The 21,883-nt window shown below is 47.2% G+C and overlaps 1 protein-coding gene and 1 long non-coding RNA gene across 7 annotated transcripts in view; one reads left to right on the plus strand and one right to left on the minus strand.

The window, feature by feature from the left end:
• Positions 1-2,069, minus strand: part of LOC103067645 (BTB/POZ domain-containing protein KCTD5) — a 54,593-nt gene extending 52,524 nt beyond the window's left edge. For all 6 annotated transcript variants that reach the window (XR_015798110.1, XR_015798108.1, XR_015798111.1 and 3 more), the window contains exon 1: positions 1,694-2,069. Coding sequence is in view for 3 of the 6 variants with exons in the window: in XM_088151863.1 (XP_088007989.1) it covers positions 1,694-1,975 (282 nt within the window). In the remaining 3 variants the exon portion in view is untranslated. The remainder of the gene's footprint in view (positions 1-1,693) is intronic.
• An 8-nt stretch (positions 2,070-2,077) lies between these two features.
• Positions 2,078-2,703, plus strand: LOC112542042 (uncharacterized). Its single transcript, XR_003085933.2, has 2 exons — positions 2,078-2,221; positions 2,455-2,703. It is a non-coding gene; the product is annotated as an uncharacterized LOC112542042 (long non-coding RNA).
• Positions 2,704-21,883: the final 19,180 nt, after the last annotated feature.

The following is a 21,883-nucleotide window of genomic DNA, read 5'->3' on the forward strand; positions in this document are numbered from 1 at the left end:
TAAAAATAAGAGTGATTCTCAGTGAGTTTACCCATGCCTAGTACCTTTAATTATCTGTTTCCAGATTTGAATTGCTACCATGAAAAATCTAGCAATATTATGTGTAACAAAGTTTATTTGTTTATTAAATTGATTTATATAGCTGCTCATCTCAGTACATGACTCTGGGCAGCTCACAACATTAAAATAAATAAAAATATATACAAATACAAAACAAAATAAAAAATAAAACACAGCAACCAGAGAATCATCAACAGCCATCAGCATAGCCAGGCTCTGTCACACACCTGGGGCCCAGGCTCAAGCACAGAACCAAATCTTCAAGGGCCTGTGGAAGGACAGCAGGCTTGGGGACAACCTAATCTCTGGAGGGATGACATTCCAGAGTGCAGGTGCCACGGCAGAAAAATCTCTCCTACAGGGCCCTGCCAGCCAACACTCCTTGGCCGATGGTACCCACATTATGCGCCTCCTGCCGGATCAGATAGGACAAGTAGAGACAATTAGGAAGAGATGGTCCTGGAAGTAACCCAGCCCTAAGCCATGTAGGGCTTTAAATTGCACCCAGAAGCAAACTGACAGCCAATGCAGCTCACATAGCAATGGTGTCACCTGTGCCAAATAACCAGTGACACTAACTGCCCACATGGCTGCATTTTGCTCTAGCTGAAGCTTCTGAATGTTATTCCAGGGCAGCCTCACATAAGAGTGCATTATAGTAATCCAACTGGGAGGTCAGAAGCAGGTGCAACATGAAGCTGTGCAAAGGCCCTCCTAGTCACAGCTGTCACCTACCCTTTGCCGTGGGTCCTAGAAGACCCCCAGACTGCACACTGGCTGTGTCTGAAGCAGTGTCATCCCATCCAGGACCAAGGAACCAAGAGGTCCAAAAACCAAAAGCCATTCAGCTTTGCTTGGGTTTTGCTGATGCCTGCTGCACCCTATCCAGGCCCCCACAGCCTCCAGGCACTGAGAGGGAATTTTGGCATCACTCAGAGAGTCTGGGGTGCCTATCAGATATAAAGCTGAGTATCAGCACCATACTGATGAAACCTCAGCCCAAACCGTGCGATGACCTCACCCAGCAGCTTCATGTAGACGTTAAATTGGAGGGGGGAGAGTTCCTCAGAGAAGTTCCTTATTTGAGAAGAGAAAATCCATAATAAAACGTTCATTATGATCTATAAAACATGCTATTAAAGCAAGAACGAGAGTCTCTTGACTAAATAAGGGCAGTGTAAAATTTGCGCTGCACGGACAGTTTCTCACACACTTTGTAAACCTCCTCTGAACAACTGAGGCGCCTATCTCCGAGAAAGGCTTTGTCGAGCTGGAGAGACTAACGGAGTGAAGCATCGGCCAACTCCCGGCTCACCTCCCTTCGGAGCGCTCGTCTCGGAGCCTCTCTCTAAGGATGCGCTTCCACAAGGAGCAGCTGCTCAAGAGGAAGCCACACGGGTACGTTCCCCAGAGACTGGCCCGTCAGTCCTGACGGGCGGCAGCGGCACTGCGGCCCTCCCGAGAGCCGCGCTGGATCCGCATCAAGGCTCTGGAAAGGGTTGCGAAACGCGGCCGCGAGTGACTCGAGCGGCGAGAAGGTCCTCGCAGGCCGGGCTTCGCCGGGAACAGCTCCGGGCTGGCGGGCGGATCGCGCGGGCCGCGGCGGGGCAAGCCTGCAGGCGCAGGGCCTCACCTTGTCGGAGTCGAGGTCCGGGTCGGCCTGGCAGAGGCGGAAGAGGAAGCTCTTGGGGTCCCTGCAGAGCGTCTGCCGGGTGGTGAGGAAGCAGGTGCCGCCCACGTTCAGCCGGACCCACTTCCCGGGCAGCGCCGCGGGGGGCCCGCACGACGGCGTGGCGGCGGCCCTGGAAGGGCTGCAGCGGCGGCAGGGCGCTGCGGGCGGCCGGCCCAGGCCCAGGCCCAGGCCCAGCCCGCCCGCCGGCGTCGCCGGGAGCTCGCAGGGACTGTCCGTCGCCATCCTGGCCCGGCGCCGGAAGGTCCTTCCGCGAAAGGAGTCCCCGCCGAGCCCGGCCGAGCGAGCCGCGCCCCCGTAAGCCGCGATCGCGCATGCGCAGCGACCTCGACGGGGAAGGGGCGGGGCCGCGCGACCCCTCGCTTCCGGCCCCCCCGAGAGGCGGATAGGGGCCCCCCCTCGCTTCCCGCCGGGGTGGAAGAAGCGGTGGAGGCGCCTCGCCCTCCGAGCCCCGCGACCTCCGCCAAGAAGGTGAGCGGAACGTCTGGCTGCGGGGCCGCTTCTCCCGAGCCGAGCGTGGCTTTCGCTGCCGCCCCTGCATGGGTTAAGGAGGCGCCAGCGGCGTAGGCTGCTCCTCTGGGTGCAGCCCGGCCAGTCGAGGATTGGGAGACTCTGTCCCAGGCGACCCCCCTCCCAAAAACCAGTCTCTTAAGGGCGGAGAGTTACTCAGGAGCTGATCCTTGTGAGTCCGTTAACTTTTGCAGGTCATCTCCTCTAAAACGGATCTTCCAGTGGTAAATACATATAGATATAATAGGTCTAAGACATACAGATGCAAGTCTGCCACATGTCAGACCCATGGCTGCGTCAGCAAAGGCCTGGATTCACGATTTCCGATGTGGTGATGGCACCTGGATCCCACACAAAGTCTCATGACTGCTGTACAGAATGATCTGAACATGCATGTTCATTGTCATAGACAACTCCATAAAAATAATAAATCTTGTACTTCATGAAGTTGTTCAAATTATTTAATTAAACTTTTGCATCTTGCCTAGCTCAAAGTTCACTGAGTAAATCATGTCATAGTCCTATGCTTTGCCCAAATTCAGGATGAGACTGATAGGCTAAGACTCTTCAGTCCTACCGATTATTACCCCTTTCTGATGATACAACACTGCAAGAAGAGACCTTGAACCAATCTGCAAAGAGTACGAAGAGCTGGGCAGGAAGGTGAAGAGTCTGGGAGCACAGGTTGTTGTTTTTTTTAACCTATCGTTCCAGTGAACGGACATGGTGCAAGAAGAGAAAATAAGATCCTAGAGGAGAAGGGTTTGGCTTCTTTGACCATGGATTGATTTACCTACAAGAAGGACTACTGGTAAGAGATCGGTTGCATCTTACAAGGACAGGGAAGGATATGTTCAACAGGTGCCCTGCCATGCTCGCACACTTAACTAGCTTTAAATTACTTCAAAGGGGAGAGGGTAGTAAAACACTGGAGTTGATTATGTGGCTAACAAGTCAGGATGAGGAAAGTGGTTGTACAGCCAGAAACAGGTGGGCAAAGAAACAGGCAAGAAAATACAAGAGGCAGGCCAATAAGTGCCAACTCCAAACTATGGGGCCTGTATCCCAATGTACAAAGTGTGGGAATCAAACAAGAAGAGTGGAAATCCTAGCACAGGAACATAAATATGATGTCTTGGGTATTACTGAAGCATGGTGGGATGGTATGCACAAGTGGAACCCAGGGATGGAAGGCTACAACTTATATAAAAGAAATAGGCTCAACAAAATGGAGGGAGTGTTGCGCTGTAGGTGAGGAAATCATACGAATCCACAGAAACTCACTTTTCAGAGCACGGGAGCCCTGTTGAGAGTGTCTGGGCAAGAATAAAAGGAAAGAGAAATAAAAGGGGCACCATTGTGATAGTTTTATTATAGGCCTCTCAAGGAAGCATGAGATAGTGATTATGGGGGATTTTAATTATCCAGATACTTGCTGGAGATCTTCTACCAACAGTTACATGTCCGAGAAATTCTTGTCCTTTCTCACAGACAACTTCATTTGTCAAAAGGTAGAAGAGAAAACAAGGAGGTCTGCTACCCTGAATCTACTCCTCAGCAACAGGGAGGAAATGGTTGAGGAAGTAAAAGTAACTGGGATGTCCAACAAGGCTGGGAACTTCTGGGAAATGAGATATGGGAGGCACAAACCCAAACATTTCCTACAAGAAGGAAGAATGGGAAACACCGTAAGAGACCAACCGGATCCACGCAGAACTTTACAAATTGCTTAAAAGAAAAAAGGAAGTGTAGGAGAAATAGAAAGAGGGGAAGATACCCAAAGAAAAATACAAAGCAGTTTGCAGAAACTGCAAGTCTAGCATGAGGTTAGGCTAGCAGGGACACCAAAAACAACAACAACAAAAAGGTTTTTTTCAGGTATATCAGATGCAAAAGGAAAGTCAAGGAGACAGTGGGTCTTCTGCAGAAAGAGAATGGTGAAATGGTTAAGGAGGATTATGAGAAGGCAGAACTTATTCCCATTTTGTACCTGTTTTCTCTCAGAAGGTGAACAAACTGTCAGGTGGCCCTCTCTGGGCCACTTGGGGGGAAGTGAGCTGAACCTCAAGATAAGCAGAGGAAGCGAGAGAATTCCTAGCTAATCTAAATGACTTAAAGTCTCCAGGCCAGATGGAATACACCCTAGGGTCTTGAGGTGACTAGCTGAGGTAATTGCAGAATCACTCTCTGTAATCTTTGAGAAGTCCTGGAGAACAGGCAAGGTCCCAGAAGACCAAAGGAGGGGCTCATGTTGTTCCTATTTTCAAAAAGGGGAAGAGGCAGGACCTGGGAAACTACAGGCCTGTGAGCTTGACATCAGTACTGAGCAAAGTCCTTGAGTATTGAACAGCATGTCTGTGAGCAGTTAGATAGGCATTCATTAATTAACATTAGGAGCCAACATGGATTTATGCCAAACAAGTCATGTCAGGCTAACTTGATCTCCTTTTATGACAGAGTTACTGGCCTGTTTGGGGGAATGCCATGGATATAGTATATCTTGACTTCAGCAAGGCTTTTGGCAAAGTCTCTCATAGCATCCTTATTAACAAAATGATCAGCTATCCATTAGGTGGATTCACAGTTGGCTCAAGGATAGTACTCAAAGGCTAGTTATAAATGGCATCAAATCTACCTGGAGAAACGAGTGGGGTGCTGTTCAACATTTTTGTAAGTGATACAGATGAGGGAGTGGAGAGAATGCTTATCAGATTTGCAGATGATACAAAGCTAGGAGTGGCTAATATTTGGGAGGAGAGTGAAACATTAAAAAAGACTTAGGATAGAACAATGGGCAGAAACAAATAGAATGACATTTAATGGGGAAATGTAAAGTCATGCATCTAGGTAAGAAAAACATGTACAGAATGGGGAAAATCTGGTTCAAAAGCAGCATGTGTGAGAAGGACTTGGGTGTACTAGTGGATCACAAGCTGATCATGTCCCAACAGTGTAATGCAGCTGCAAAAAAGCCAATGGCAACTTGAGGAGCATCAAAAGGAGCATAGAGTCCAGATCATGGGAAGTCATCTTGCTCTGCTCTGCCTTGGTCAGGCCTCACTAGGAGTATTGGGTTCAGTTCTGCACATCCTAGTTTAAAAAGGACATTGATAAAACGGAGTGAGGCCAGAGAAGATGAAAGGACTGGAAACCAAGTCCTACGAGGAGTGGTTAAAAGAGCTAGGTATGTTTAGCTTGCAGAAGAGAAGGTTGAGAGGGGACATGATAGCAGTCTTCAAATACCTGAAGGGCTGTCACGTTGTAGAGGGTTGGGACTTATTCTTACTTGCTCCAGAGGGTAAGACTAGAGCTAACGGGATGAAACTTTCAGGATGTAGATACAGATTAGACATGAAGAGGAACTTCTTGACAGAAAGAGTGGTCAATCAGAATAAGTTACTGCATGGAGTGATTTCTTCCCCTTCACTGGAGGTTTTCAGACAGAGGCTGGATAGTCATCTATTGGGGATGGTGGTGTGAATCCTGCAGTGCGCAGGGGGTTGGCTTTGATGATCTCTTAGGTCCTTCCAACTCTGTGATTCTATGGAAAACAATGGCTTTGACTGTCTAGATTTATACGGGGGGTAGGGTGGGTAGACCCTAAAAAAAGACAATGAAACTGCATGCATTCGTAACTCTCAACTGTGTGCATAGGAAACTCACCCTTTCAGTGTTTCTGTGCCACCTTGGCACATATACCTAAATATGAGGACAGACTCCTATGAGCTCTCGTGATCAATTTTCTCAACCCCTCTTAAGATTACCACCATAGATATGTTGGGATTGTAAAAGTTAAACTATAGAACAAAATCCAGTTTACAAATCACATTTTTGTCTATGGGTTGAACCTTTAAAATAAGACTTAAAATTTACTATGCCATCTGTGCCACAAAACACAGATCTGAACTATGGCTTTAAATTTTTACTTGTGTTTCAATGGGTTGCATAGTGATAAAGGGCCTTTTGTTTCAGGGTGTCATCACGCTCCAAAAATGTATATGAACGTTAATACAGGTAGTCCTTGGCTTATGTCCATTCGTTCAGCAACCGTTTCAAGTTATGGCATTGCTGAAAAGATGGACTTATGACCATTCCTCAAAGTTCCAGCTATCGCAGTGTCCCCATGGTCACATGACTGCGATCCAGGCATTCAGGTGCCTAGCTTCTGATTATAGTGTAGCAGTGAGCCACGTCACGTGATCATCATTTGCAACCTTCCCTGCCAGCTTCCCACAAGCAAAGTCAATGGGGAAGCTGACAGGGAAGGTCACAAGTCACTCCAGTAAGTCACTTTCACCACTTTTTCTCCTGAGGAGCCCGCTTTGAAGTACGAAATCCCATAGTTGGTAGCACCCCATGCCCACACTCCCATGGTCCCACAGCACGCTCCCACAGCACCCGCACAGCCTCCCATGGCCCCCGCCAACCTGCCTGTGCTCTGTAGCACCCACCCATGGCACCCATGCACCTCCTCCCCCCATGTTCCTTACCTGGGACTCCCACTGCTTCCTGTTTAGCTTGCACATCCTGGGGTTACGACAACAACAGGACTGCCGGGATTGCTGTTGCTAAGTGGCATGGTCATGTGAAGTCACAGGTTACAACTGCATCACTTAACAATGGCAATCCTGGTCCCAGTTGCTGTTGAATCAAAAGCACAACTGTAACAGAGCCTCTCCTGAATAAGCAAAATTAAAATTGCTTTTGGAAAGTGTCAGTTTCTAGTATTTTAAAGGACAGTGTTAAAGACCATTGTGCCTTGGCAATTTCAGAGCATCTTAAAGTAGCAATGCAGGTAGTTCTTGGTTAACAACCAAGGTTTGAAGTTGCAACAGTGCTGAATGAGTAGTGATTATGATCAGTCCTCAAAGTTTTGGCTGTCCCAACACCTCCAGCTTGCACTAAGGATGGTTGCAGCATCCTGCGGTCACATGATTGCAATTTGTGATCTTCCCTGCCAGCTTCCCACAAGCAACATCAATGGGGAAGCTGGCAGGAAAGGTTACAAGCTGCTCAGGTGTCTCCCACCTGCACACCCTCCCCCAGCCCCTCTACACTCACGCTGCACCTCTGCAGCCACTCACACACCTTCTCCCACCCAGCAGCACCCACCCCAAGCCCCACCATGCTCGCACTGTGCCTCCTCACCACTGCACACCTTCATGCACCCTCCCTGAGTCTTGCTGTGCTCTCACCATACCTCCCTGGCCACTTGCGCACCCTCCCCTCCCCCACCCAGCAGCAGCCACCCCAAACCTTGCTGCACTCACACCGCACCTCCCTGGCCACCCACACACCCCCTCACTCCCTCTTCCACCTGGCAGCAGCCACTTGCCTGCCATCCTGCTTGCAAGCCACCTGGGACTTGCAATTTCTTGCCGGCTTCCTCACTGACTTTGGTTGTTGGAAGCCAGCAGGAAGTTGTGAGGAAGTGCTCTTTTAATGACCCAAGATCCTCACAACAACAGGACTTCAGAGATTGGCATCATTAAGCGATGCTGTCACATGACATCATACTTTATGACCACATTGCTTAGTGACAGAAATTCCAGTCCCAGTTGCTGTCAGAACTCAAGGACTACCTGTAGCTGTTTTATTCCATTCCCATCTCTCTTCCGGTAAGGCTTTAGGGAGAAACTTCCCTGAGTGTTTTGGCCCGTGATGTTTCCAGACATATGGATGGGGATAATGTGTCCATGCAACCTTCTGGTTCTCCTAGAATTCAGTGACCATTGAATCCTCCTCTCCCTGGGGATTGCCACCTTGCTGTTGGTGCTTGAGCTGGTATAGTCATTCTTCTTTGTAAGAGCAAAAGGGGAGGAGAGAAGCTAACAATGATCCACAATGGAGGTGAGGGCAGGAGGCCCTATGTAGGTATGATGGTGCCAGTACTGAAAAGGGAGTTACTGTTTTACAAGAATGAATCAACTGGAATGGGCCACTTTAAATTGGGTGATTCAGGGTACTGATTCAGGGCACGGGGGGTAAAAATACTCAGAAAGGTGTTTGCTACTGTGTCCTCACCTATAATGTAATTAAATACAGTATCAAATCTCTTAGAATTAGTGGATGCCCAGTGAACTTCCAGGTTATACAAGTGTACACAGCTACTACAAATTCAGTGGTGAAAGACCTTGAGGAATCCTATGGCAAATCACAAGAAGTGCTAAATGCAACATTTAGAAAGGGCATAATATAGGAAGAGAAAAGTTGGAGAAACTGAGGAACTTGGAAGTTTCAGAAGATTTGGACTGGGTCAGTACAATTATGCAGAAAGGAGGTTGTTCTCCTCTCCTTGCCAAACAATAGGTTCTGTCTTTCGCAGATCCTCAGAGATCAGAAGGGGAGGCGGAGGGAAGATCCAGCAAAGTATAGACCAGTCAGTCTGACATAGGTACCTGGGAAGATTCTAGAGCAGATCATAAAAAAATCAGTCTGTAAGGATTTCAAAAACAAGGTCATCTCCAGAAGTCAGCACAGATTTGTCAGAATATCTTTTGATAGTACTAATGAATACAGAAATGTTTTAGATGCCATATATCCTGATTTTAGCAAAGAATGTGACTAAGGAATGCATGGCATTCTGATCTGCAAGCCAGTTAATAATGTATGCTTCTGTTATTATTGCGTTGGCTGTGGTTATTGCTTTCATACATGCGTTTATATTACTTAGAGTAGCCTTGATTGAAATGGCTTATGCATTCATGAATAAAAAATAAAGTGGCTACATAGCTGCCTTGAACCTCATCCTGAAAGAGAGCTCATCAAACTGGAATTCAGTCTGGAATTTGGTTTGGACATCTCAATGAAAATGTAAATCCAATGGGTAAAAAAGACAAATATGCTGCTGATCTATGCAGAGATCATGTTTAGAATACTGCGTCCCATTTGGGTTACTTCTTAAAATCACAGAATGTCAGGGCTGGAAGGTATCTTAGAGATCATCATCCAGCCCCCTGCCCAGTGCAGGAATCCACTACTGTCCCTGACAGATGGCTCTTTTAAAAACATCAGGAAAGAAGGGTCTGCTGCTTATCTGTTCCACTCTTGAACAGTTCTTACCATTATGATATCTATAAAGACAGTTCCCCACAATCTTGTCTTCCTCAGGCATTCTCAATGCTTCACGGGTTTGTCCTTCAAAAAATTGGTGCCCAGAACTGGACACACTATTCTAGATGCTGCCTGAAGAGTACATAATAGGAACAGTTACATTTCCGGATTGTCAGGTAGGACTGTGCTGCTTCATTAGCAGCTACATTACACTGCTGGCTGATATTCAGCTTCTGATTCTCCATACCCAAATTCTTTTTGCATGTCCTGCTGCCTAGTAGGTGTTCCCCATCTTATAACTTTTTGTTTTTTATACTCAAATGCGATTGATTGGTTACGTTCCATCATGTAAGGGATGATTCATAGTAACCACGTAGATAAACCTGTAAACTACTGTCAATGTTAGACAGGAGGGGAGAGAGAGAGAGAGAGATGAGCCCTGTGGTGCACCACTCAGTAGAGGCTGCTGGCCACACTTCTCCCCCCTCATCAACACCAACTGGAACTGTCCCTGGAGGAAGCAGGAGAACCAGCACCATACAGGGCCACCCAACCCCAACTCCTGGAACTGGTCCAGAAGGATACCATGATCAATGGTATTGGTGGAAAATAAGCATGGTTTTAAAATTGGAGGAAGAAACATCAATAATCTGTGTTGTGCTGATGACACTATTCTGATAGCTGAAAATGCATATGTTCAGCAAGCTGTAGTAACAAAAGTCAAGGAGCACAGTGAAAAATGGCATTAAGATTAAACCACCAAAGACCAAGACCAAACTAATGACAACAGGTTCAGCAACAAGTGTTAGAATTGATAATGAAGTCATTGAAGCAGTGGATAACTTCTGCCTTTTTAGGATAACCACCAACTGTAAAAGAACCAGCAGCTGAGAAACACACTGCAGATTAGCAAATTAGGTAGCAGTGAAGATCTTGGAAAAAGATATTCAGATGCCAAAATATTTCTATAACTACACAAATGAGAATCATGAAGGCAATGATTTTCCCTGTGATACCATAAGGTAAAAGTTGGACTTTGAAGAAACAGGATAGAAAAAGTATTCATACTTTTGAACTTTTGAATGCTGGAGAAGAGTACTGACAATACCATGGACAATAAACAAATAGGTCACAGAACAAATCAATCCAGAGCTCTCACTCAAGATACAACTAACCAAATTAGGATATATTAGACACATTATGTGAAGACCCAGTTGCCTTGAGAAATTTATAATACTGGGAAAGGTGGTTCACCTTCACTTACGGTTCGTAAGAGAAGAAGAGAACAACCAGCAGCAAGATGGATGGACTCAATTACGGTACAATGGATGCACTGTTGGAAGACCTGAAGGACCAGCTTGTGGATGTCAGATTCAGCTGGCATGGCATGGCATGGCGAAGTGCTGCTCAGCCGCACCTAGTCAATTTCACCGCCCAGGCGCTAGCCAAGGAAAAGGGGAAATGAAAACCGCAAACTGATTATGGCCAGGTAGTGACGCTTAACTCAAAACCACAAACAGATACTTTGGATCAGCGCGGTTTCCCCTCAGGCGCTGCAAACAAAGGAAAGCGCAGAGGCTCAGAAGTGAAGCAATCAATGAACGATTGATTTTGGGTTGCACGCAAACAGGCAAACCCCAAAAGGCAACAACAGCACAACCCATAGACTGCAATCAGAAAGACAAAAGCACCGGACTGAATCTGCCATTTGGGTGAGGGGGGATTACTGCAGGTAATCTCTAACTAAGCAACGGGTAAAACACGGGAATGGGGAAGCTATAAAATACCATGTAAGCTATGCCAAGCCAAGCCTGGCTTTGTCTGTACTTATGTTACGCTTGAGTAAACTTCTTTGCTGAACACACATGTCACGAGAGTTTCTCTGAGATGAATGGGGTAAACCTTACATAAAGCCAGAGTTGATCCTGAGCACTACCCGGTATCACCGAGGAGCACTCGCAATTCTATCCGCAGGACAGCCGAGTGTTCCAAGCCTGTCGACTTTGACCGAGATGGCCAGCGACGAAGAAGGCACAAGCCAGCGGTACAACGAGGCGCCTAAACCCAAAGGTGCAATGGCGGGACCGGCCCAGAGCGAGGAGCACGGGGACGCAGCCGAGAGGGTGCCAGAGGACGCCAGGTAGTTGTTTGGTGTCAGCATGGGGCCCGACGGGTCGGCAGGATGGGGAGTCACGATGAGCCGTGGCTCGGGATCCAAAGCCCGGGAATTGGAGGAACACCTAACCCACTTGGAGGCCAAATTTGAGCAGCGGTTGGAAGCCATCCAGGCGATGCTGCAGGCCATACTTTGTGGGAACAAGGCCCCTGCAGCAGAACCACAGGTGGAGGAGGAGTCGGGCAAGACCAGCGCTGGTCCTGTGCCCCATCCGGCTCCGAGGACGCGCCTCGGAGGCCAGGTATCAGGAGACCGACAGGCAGTAGACACACTGCGGCTCCGGGGCCTGAACGGAAAGTTCTCGGGGGACTCCGAACAACTACCCTGCTTCCTCACACAGGTGAGGAATTTTATGAAGCGGAGTGGCCACCTTTTCTCCAATGACGGGGAGTGAGTCGCCTACGTGGCTGACTTGTTCGAGGGCCAAGCAGCCGGTTGGGTTGTCCGTCTATACGATGCCAACGCAGCAGAGCTAGAGAATTTCCCGGAGTTCATGCAGGCACTCCGGGATAGATTCGAGGACACGCTGAGTGCCAGGTGGGCCAGGGATGACATCCAACGCCTGAGACAAAGGGAAAAGTCGATGGCCGAGTACGCCCTAGAGTTCCGATGCCTAGCAGAAAAACTCACTGATTGGCTGGAATCCCTGAGGGTAGACTATTTCAAGAATGGGCTCAACTCAGAGATCCTAGAGGGCGCTCAGTTGGGACAATCCAACCACGCTAAAGGAGTGGTTCTGGTTGGCCGGGACGGCAGAGGCTGCATGGCAGCAAATTAAGCAAAGGATGAGGCACCAGAAGCCGAGCAAAGCCGAGCCGGGCAAGGCGGCTGCGGAAGAGAAGCGGAGCAGCCAATGGCAACCCGCAGGAGGGCGGGAGACTCAAAAGAAATCAGGTCTCTGTTTCCGCTGTGGAGGACGAGGCCATTGGGCGGCGCAATGCCCAACAGAGCTGGATGGGGCCCCACCCCACGTAGACACCGGGACCCCTAAACCTCTGGGACAGCATGCCCCTGACCGACCACGGAAAAGAGTAGGGGTCGCAGCAGCAGAGCACAGTGGGACCGGCTGGTCCACCCCTGAGACGGCATCATCGGGGGAAGAGGCAGAGCTGGTGGGAAACGAGCAGCGCCTGCACTGAATGGCATCCCAGTGCGGGGAAAGGAGCCAAGACGTGAAGACCCAATGGTGAGCGAGGACTGTCCACCCATGTGGGTGAGTGTCCACATCCAGGGAGCGAGGTCGGGGGCTGAGGCTAACCTGAAGGTGTTACTGGATTCTGGGTGCACCCATTGCTTGATACACCCGGCACTGGTATTGGGACTGGGCTTCTGGGTGCGACGGCTCCGAGAGCCCATAGCCTTTAGCCAACCGGACGGCTCACTCGCAGGGGGGGCGGCTCAATACTACACTGAGCCGGTCAAGGTGACGATCGGGACCCATCACGAGGAGCTATGGTTTGTGGTGGTCCCAATTGCCAACTATGCACTGGTACTTGCATGGGACTGGCATGGCTGAGGCGGCGGAACCCCCTCATCGACTGGGCATCAGAGGCAATGCGATTCTGAGACAAGGAAGAGCAGACGAGAGAGAACTGGAGGCAACAACGGACGACGATGAAGAAGGGAGCAACTCTACAGCAGCAATCGGCAGAGGAGGAGCTAGCCATGCGGGGAAGTGCGCGGACCGCGGTGGAAGCCAGAACGGCGGCAGTGGCGACATCGGGGATCCTGAAGGTGGCAGTGGTCCAGGCGGCAGCAGCAGCAGCCAACCCCGCACAAGGGGGAGCGGAGGAGCTGGCGGACATCGGGAACATCCCCCATCCTTACCGCAACCTGACGGCAGCATTCGGTGAGGCGGAGTCAGACCAACTCCCGCCCCACATACCCAGTGACTGCTCCATAGAGCTAGAGCCCGGGGCCAAGTTGGCCAAGCCTAAGATGTACAGCCTGTCAGGGAAGGAGATGGGCGCCCAACAGGAATTCATGGACAAGAACTTGAAGCGGGGATTCATCCAACCTGCGAAGTCCCCCTTGGCGGCCCCGGTGTTGTTCCGGGAAAAGAAGGACGGCTCACTAAGGCTGTCCGTGGACTACCGGGGGCTGAATGCCGTAAGTAATGAATACCACTACCCCCTTCCCCTGATGAAGGACCTTCTGTCCCACCTGTCCAAGGGGAAGGTGTTCACAAAACTGGACTTGCGAGAGGCATACTTCAGGGTCCGGATTTGCGTGGGGCATGAATGGAAAACCACTTTCAATTGCCTGCTTGGAAGTTTCCAGTTCCGCGTGATGCTGTTTGGGTTAAAGGGCCCTGGGGGTGTTCATGCAATTAATAAATGAGGTGCTGCATGATCTATTATACCGGGGTGTCCTTGTCTACCTGGACGACATCCTAATATATTCCGAGACCCTGACCGAGCATGTGAGACTAGTGCGCACCGTGCTCCAAAGACTGTTAAAAGCACAGCTGTATGCCAAGCTCTCGAACTGTGAGTTCCATCGAAAGCAACTTGGGTATAGAATATCCAGCAAGGGTGTTGAGATGGACCCGGCGAAAGTGAAGGATGTACTGGGGTGGGAAGCGCCACGGACCTGGAGGCAGCTCCAAAGCATCTTGGGGTTCGCTAACTTCTACCGGCAGTTTATTCTGAACTTCGCTTAAGTCACCCTGTCACTAACGGACTAACTTAAGACTCGGGGCAGTGGCAAAACCCCCAAGCCTAGCATGCCCCTCGCATGGACCCTGGAGTGTCAAGAGGTGTTCGGGGACCTAAAACAGGTTCACCACAGAGCCCATCCTGTGCCACCCCGATCCCAACTGGTGGTTCATAATCCATGTGGATGCCTCCGATGTGGCGACGGGGGCAGTCCTTCTACAGCCTGGACCCGAGGAAGCCCACCCGTGCGCCTATGCCTCACGAAAGTTCACTGAGACGGAAAGGTGGATGGTGTGTGAGAAGTGGGCTCTATCTACCTGGAGACACCTACTGGAGGGAGTGAGCCAGCCGTTCGAGGTGTGGACAGACCACAAGAACCTTGGGGCACTTAGGACCCCGCGGAAGCTTTCGCCCAAGCAAGTAAGCTGGTCCCAATGCTTTGGACGGTTTAATTTCAACCTCAAACACATCCTGGGGAAAAAGAACTTCTTAGCTGACGGACTGTCCCACATGCCCCAACACGCAAGCCTGTGGGAGGAGGTTGTGGACTCAATCGTCCCTGCGACCCAGCTGGCTGCAAAAGCCGTAACGCGCAGCCAAATGAGGAAGCGGGCAAGCGACACTGAACCGGGAATCCAACAAACTTTCTGAGAAGCCACTGAGCAAGACCCTTGGGTGGCGGAGAACAAAGACCCTTTAACAGGACATGGGGGGGGGGGGTTGTGGTGGCATGAGGGCAAGTTGTATGTACCTAGGGATTGCCGAAAGGAGGTGATGGAAAGAGCCCATGATAATAAAGATAAGTACGCAGGCCACTACAGGTTTGTGAAAACCCTCCACCTAATACGGAGGCAGTTCTGGTGGCCGAGCCTTAAGAAGGACGTGGGAGCATACACAGCGAGCTGCCCGATTTGTGCAAGGGCCAAAGGGAGCAAGGGGAGACCCCAGGGTCTCCTCCAGCCTGTAGCGACGCCGGATGGCCCTTGGCAAGAAATCACCATGGACTTTATTGTGGAGCTACCCGAGAGCAAGGGGAAGATGGCTATTTGGGTAGTGACAGACTTGTTTTCAAAACAAGCGCACTTCGTGGCTTGTCAGCGAGTCCCCACCGCGGAGGAGCTGGCACGGATGTTCGTGTAGCATGTGTATTGCTTGCTAGTGACTGACCGGGGGGGGACTTCGTCGCACAGTTTTGGCAGGAGTTCCTGAAGTGAGTGGGGGCTCAGCAAGCCCTCTCCTTGGTGGCACATACGCAGATGGACGGGGCCACGGAACGTCTTAACGGGGGGCTGGAGCAGTACCTACGGTGCTATGTGGATTACCAGCAAGACGACTGGGCGGTAGCATACAGTTCACAAAAGCACCGGCTTCACCCCGTTTAAAGTGGCGACCGGGCAAGACTTCATCGCCATGCCCGAGCTACCGCAGCCGACGTCCCGGATTGGCTCAATGGACACTTGGTTCACCCAGATAGATGCCACAAGGCAGGAGGTCCGAACGGCGCTGTAGGAAGCCAGAGCAGACTACAAAAAATATGCCGACTGCAAGCAACTCCCCGAGTGGCAGTGGAAAGTAGGGGACCAGGGGTACCTGTCCACAAAGAACCTGAAGACGCATCAAGCGTGTAAAAAACTCAGCCCGAAGTTTGTGGGTCCTTTCCCTATTGTTGAGATAATAAACCCGGTGACTGTCGAGCTGAAGCTCCCAAAAGCACTCGGGAAGGTCCATCCGGTCTTCCATTGCAGCCTGCTGAAGCTGCACCGACCGTCCAATGACTGGCATAGAGATGAGCCAGCCCCGGCACCAATTATGGTCGATGGGGAGAGACACTTTGAAGTAAAACAAATCCTGGACGCCAAGAAACACAAGGGCCAGATCCAACTGCTAGTACAATGGAAACATTTCCCAAGCGCGTACAGTGAGTGGGTAAACAAGTCCCACATTAGGGCGCCTGAACTGGTCAAGGACTTTTACAAGAAGCAAGCCAGGAAACCTAGGTAAAGGGGGGGGTTTCTCTTCAGGGGGGCGGTATGTCAGATTGAGTTGCCATGGCACGGCACGACGAAGCGCTGCTCAGCCGCACCTAGTCAATTTCACTGCCCAGGCGCTAGCCGAGGAAAAGGGGAAGTGAAAACCGCCAACTGATTAGGGCCAGGTGGTGATGCTTAAAACCGCAAGCGGATACTTTGGATCAGCGCGGTTTCCCCTCGGGCACTGCAAACAAAGAAAGCGCAGAGGCTCAGAAGCGAAGCAACCAACGAACGATCAAGAACTCCTGGCTTTGCGCGCAAACAGGCAAACCCAACAAAGGCAACAACAGCACAACCCATAGACTGCAATCAGAAAGACAAAAGCACCGGACTGAATCTGCCATTTGGGTGAGGAGGGATTACTGCAGGTAATCTGTAACTAAGCAACTGTTAGGACTTTCTCATGGGAAGAAATGCATCTCGCCATCTTCAAAATATATTGTTATGGCTAACAAGTTAGGCCAGCTGCTGTTATTATTATTAGCTTGCACGTACTGTATACTGCTATTTACTGCCACCTATTGGTGTTTGTATGCTAGTTACTCAAGGGGTGGCAATAAAACGGGAGGATTACATGTCCAACTGCTCAGTAGAATTTTAGCCATCATGTAATCAGTTTTTATGGGTTATGTAATAGTAACTAATAACTAAGTAGTGTACCTCTTCTCTGAGAGTTGTTGGCTAGAGACTTTGTTAAGCTTGTGTAGTGGATAAGTCTTGGATGCCACATATATGAGAAGAAGTGATTTTTTCTTTGTTTTTGCATGAAACTTGTATTTTATGTTGTTTTTACTTTTCTCAATAAACAACCAGATATTTTATATTTTCTGGCTGGATTTCTTTGGAGAACAAGATAAGACATTGCATTCTTTTAATCTCTCTAACGCTGGTATGTATTTTTGGCATGAACTGTGTTTATAGCTGTACTCTGCATAACAGGTTATGGGCCCAGGTCCAGAGTGAGGTCCAGAGCGAGGTTCCAGAGTGAAGAGAGATTTATGCCTGGATTTGTTGCCCTGCCTGTGTAACGTCTGGTACAACCTTCTTGTTTGAGGTTTGGATTTTTTCTCTGTGTTTTTGTGTGTGTGCCTGCAAGGTAAAGCATGGCAACCACAACAGCAGTAAGCCTGCCCTTTGAGAGGTTAAATTCGAAGAATTACCAGACATGGAGTATAAAGATGAAATCTTTTTTCCTGAAGGAGGGTTTATGGCAGTTTGTATAGAATGCCCCACCAGCAGTACCTACGCCTGCAGAGCAAGTTATGCTGGACCGTGCTTATGGTAACTTGATCCTGGGACTTGAATCTTCAGAATTAGTGCATATTCGTAATTTGGAGACTGCTCATGGATGCTGGGAAGCTTTGCGTGCTATTTATGCGAGACAAACCTCAGCTGCTATCGTAAGTTTATCAAAGCAGTTATATAACCTTAAATTGGATCAAGGAGCTAATGTAATTTAGCATTTACATAAGATGAAAACTTTGTTTGCTGAGCTGGAGGATCGTGACATGGCAATTCCAGAGAGGCAGAAAGCTTGTATAATTCTTTCGAGCCTGGATGAGTCCTATGACATGCTCGTGGAAGCCACGCAAACATTGGCACCAGCAGATCTTGCAGTGGATTATCTTACAAATCGCTTACAGGAAATTCAGAGTTCTCGTGATTTGCAAAGTTCAAAGAACAGGCTTGATAACATGAAGCAGCGACCTCCTGCTGGCATAGAGACTGCATGCGTGGTAAGGAGGAAATGTTTTCGCTGTAATTCTATCGAGCATCTCATAAAAGACTGTCCTATGAAAAATCAGCCAACTGATAGTTCCAGAAGGTTTGTCCATTGTGGGAAGGGACTGCCTGCCAAACAGCAAGCAAGTACTAGACTGGTATCTGCTTTGATTTCTAACAGAGACACATGTTCTCCTGATACGTAGTTACTGGACTCTGTGTCAGAGTCTGCACACTCAATCCCAAAATTCAGTAAATCTTCTGGAGACAAAAAGATCCATCAGAGATTTCTTTATTCAGGAGAAGCATACAGCATCATAGTTTGTTGAGTCTGATTCAACATAGCAAAGCCTTGTCTTTTTAAGCCCAACTTCCCCCCCTTCTAGGTTTCTATTCCTGCTTGCAGCTCTTCGTGCCTTTGCACCGGTTCTCACACCTCCTGGCCTTGGATGTCTGGCTCAAGATAGAGATAATGGCACCTGGCCTCCTCTTTCCCCCCCTTTTTATGGCAGGTCAAGCAAACAGTTAGAATAACTTTCCCAACATTTCACTATTGATCTGTGGTTAGCAATAAAAGCAAAAGTATGGTTAGTAATAAAAGCACATTAAAATAATTGAAGATTCTGGTTTGCGTAGATCCTGACACTCTGCTTGCAGTGAAATCGTTGTAAATAATGAGCAGTTATTACTGACTAAATGCAAGCCTAGAATTCAGCAAGTTGCCTTGGCTGATGGTTCTATAGTTAAAGTAACTATGCAAGGTAAAGTCTTCATCCCTTGTTTGGGGGAAGTGGTTTCTGATGTACTCTGTGTTCCTACACTTGATTTTTCCCTTCTCAGCGTTCCTGCATTAACTAGAACTGGGTATACTGTTACATTCCAAGGTTCTGAATGTTATGTTAGTAAAGAGGGGGCTGAGTGTGCTGGAGGGAAATTGGTTAACCAATTGTATGAAATGCTTCCTAAACAAGATGTGTTGATTGGAAGTTGTGTTGGTAATGTACCTCTACATAATGATTGTATTCATTATTATCACAGAGTGCTTGGTCATCCTGGATGGAAATGTTTGTCACAAATGTCCAAGGTGTATCCAGAATTGAGATTTAAAAAGTGTGCAAAGTTTCTTGATTGTATTGTGTGTAAGCAATCTAAGATCAAGTCTGCCCCTGTTGCTAGAAAAAGTGGTAGAGTAACAACCAGACCTTTTGCACTAGTACATGCTGATTTAGCTGGACCTTTTCCTCCAAGTGAAGGTGGAGCAAGATTTATGTTTGTGTTAGTAGATGATAAAACATGTTTCACGTTTTGTTATTTGCTTAAACAGAAATCAGAAGCATTCTCTCATTTCAAAGAGTTTGTTGCCATGGTAGAGAGAAAACTTGGGCACAAAATCGGGAGTTTACAAACAGATAGAGGGGGTGAGTTCATCAGTTATGAGTTTCAAACTTGGTTACATAAAAAAGGAATATTTCACATATTAACAAGTGTTGGTATGTCTGCAGAAAATGGCATAGCTGAAAGAAAAATTGGTGTGTTAAAAGTTCTTAAAGAAAGTCTGATGTTGGATGCTCAAGTGCCAGCCCATTTTTGGGGTGAAGCAATTCTAACAGCAGTATTTCTCACTAATAGACTCTGGAATGTTCCTTATTTTTTGCTATATGGCAAGTATCCTTCTTTAGAGCACTTGCGTACGTTTGGAACTTTTGCTTATGTATAAATTCCTAAGTCTCAAAGAAGGAAGAACCAACCAAAAGCACAGCGTTTAACATTTGTTGGTTACTCAGCTGAATCTAAAGCCTATAGGTTTTCTTTGGGTCATGGTCAGGTTGTAATCTCTAGAAATGCTAATTTTGAAGAGCCTACTGATTGGAAAAGGCTGCACACAAATTCAGAGGTTGTTGTGCATTCAAACACAGAATTAGCTAGAGAACAAACACCACATTTTGCACCCACATCTCCACAAGTCCTCAAAGCGCCTGCTCAGATGAAAGAAGAAGACATTTCACCAAAACCAAAACAAGTGCAGAGCCAAGTGGGGGAGTTAGCTGAGTTAGAGCAGAAAAAAGAGGAAAAAGAGGAAAGTGTTATTGAAATTCCTCGGAGATCTTCTCGTACAACAAGGGGGGTTCTGCCTGAGAGATTTGTAATTCAACAAGTAAGAGTGTGTCAAATTACATGTGAACCTCAAAGTTTTAAAGAAGTTTTAAGTTTGTCTATAGATGAACAAGAGAAATGGAACATTGCTATGGATAATGAATTTGATGCATTAGTAAAACAAAATGTGTTTGAAGTTATTGATTTACCTCCAACACAAAAGCCCATAGGTTCCTGATGGGTTTTTAGAAAGAAGCTTTTACCTGATGATACTGTTCAGTATAAAGCTAGATTAGTGGCACAAGGATATTCACAAGAACAGTTTGTGAATTATAATCTCACATATGCACCTACAGTTAGGCCTGAGTCATTGCGTGTAATGTTGGCCTTAGCTGCACAAAGAGACATGATTGTTCATCATTTTGATGTGGATACAGCTTATTTGAATGCTGATCTTCCTGAAACTGTGTACATGAAACAAGCACCAGGTTACACATGTGGTGATTCCCAAAAAGTCTATAAGTTGCGTAAAGGATTGAAACAAGCTGGGAGATGTTGGCATCAATGTTTAGATAAAGTTTTGTTGGAAATTGGTTTCAAGAAATCATTAGCTGATCCATGTGTGTATACTAGAGGAACTGGAGAAGTACTTCTTACTTATGTTGATGATTTTTGTCTTGCTACTAGTTCTTTAAAGTTTGTAAAAGAATTTGCCAAGAAATGGAGCAATATTTTAAAATGAAGGATCTAGGTATGTTAAGATACTACCTTGGTACTGAAGTGTATAGATCTGAAAATGGAGAAATCTATCTAAGTCAAAAGAAAAAGATAGAACAGTTATTAACACAAATGGGAATGTCAGAAGCTAAACCTGTAAAAACACCAATGGTTTGTGATTTTCTGAAAAATGAAACATGTGAAGAATTATGTGAAAAACCTGAAGTGTACCATTCTGTAATAGGTTCTATCCTTCACCTAGCACAATGGACACACCCTGATTTGTCATATGCTATAGGAGTTTTAAGTCGTAAAGTAGTTAAACCAACAGAGCATGATTGGCAAGGATTAAAAAGAATAATGAGATATTTAAAAGGCACAATAAACCTTTGTCTTAAAATGTCAACTATTGGGCCTGAAAAACCTGTAATTTTTGTTGATAGCTCCTTTCCAGAAGAAGGAGACAGGAAATCCATAACTGGTTTTATTTGTAAATTTGGTGAATCTACAATTGCTTGGAAAGCAAAGAAACAAACATCAATAGCTTTGTCAACAGCAGAAGCTGAATTCGCAGCTTTGTCAGAAACAGTCTGTGAGTTAAGATGGTTTCACCAATTATTCACTGACTTGGATATACATGTGTCATTGCCTTATACAGTGTATGAAGATTCTCAAGCTTGTGTAGGGTTAGCTAAAACAGAAAACCTAAAAGCTCGTACAAAGTATGTAGATGTCAAGTACAAAAATGTAAGACAAGCTATGTTAGAAAATTTCATTGATCTTGTGTATTGTGTATCTGAATCAAATCTTGCAGATGTATTCACTAAACCATTGCCTATTGTACAACATGAAGTAATGCTTACTAAACTTGGATTTGAACAAATGTAATTGTTACTGTATTGTTGTAACCATTTGCCTGTACTATCCTGTAATGTGTATTGTTATTTTTCCGAAAACGAGCTGAGAGGGGTGCTAGGACTTTCTTATGGGAAGAAATGCATCTCGCTATCTTCAAAATATATTGTTATGGCTAACAAGTTAGGCCAGCTGCTATTATTATTATTAGTTTGCACATATACTGCTATTTACTGCCACCTATTGGCGTTTGTATGCTAGTTACTCAAGGGGTGGCAATAAAACGGGAGGATTACATACCCAACTGCTCAGTAGAATT

The sequence above is a fragment of the Python bivittatus genome, unplaced genomic scaffold, assembly GCF_059951505.1.
Source record: "Python bivittatus isolate LINGU-HERP-01145 unplaced genomic scaffold, Pbiv_v1 ctg000030_np1212, whole genome shotgun sequence".
NCBI lineage: Eukaryota > Metazoa > Chordata > Lepidosauria > Squamata > Pythonidae > Python > Python bivittatus.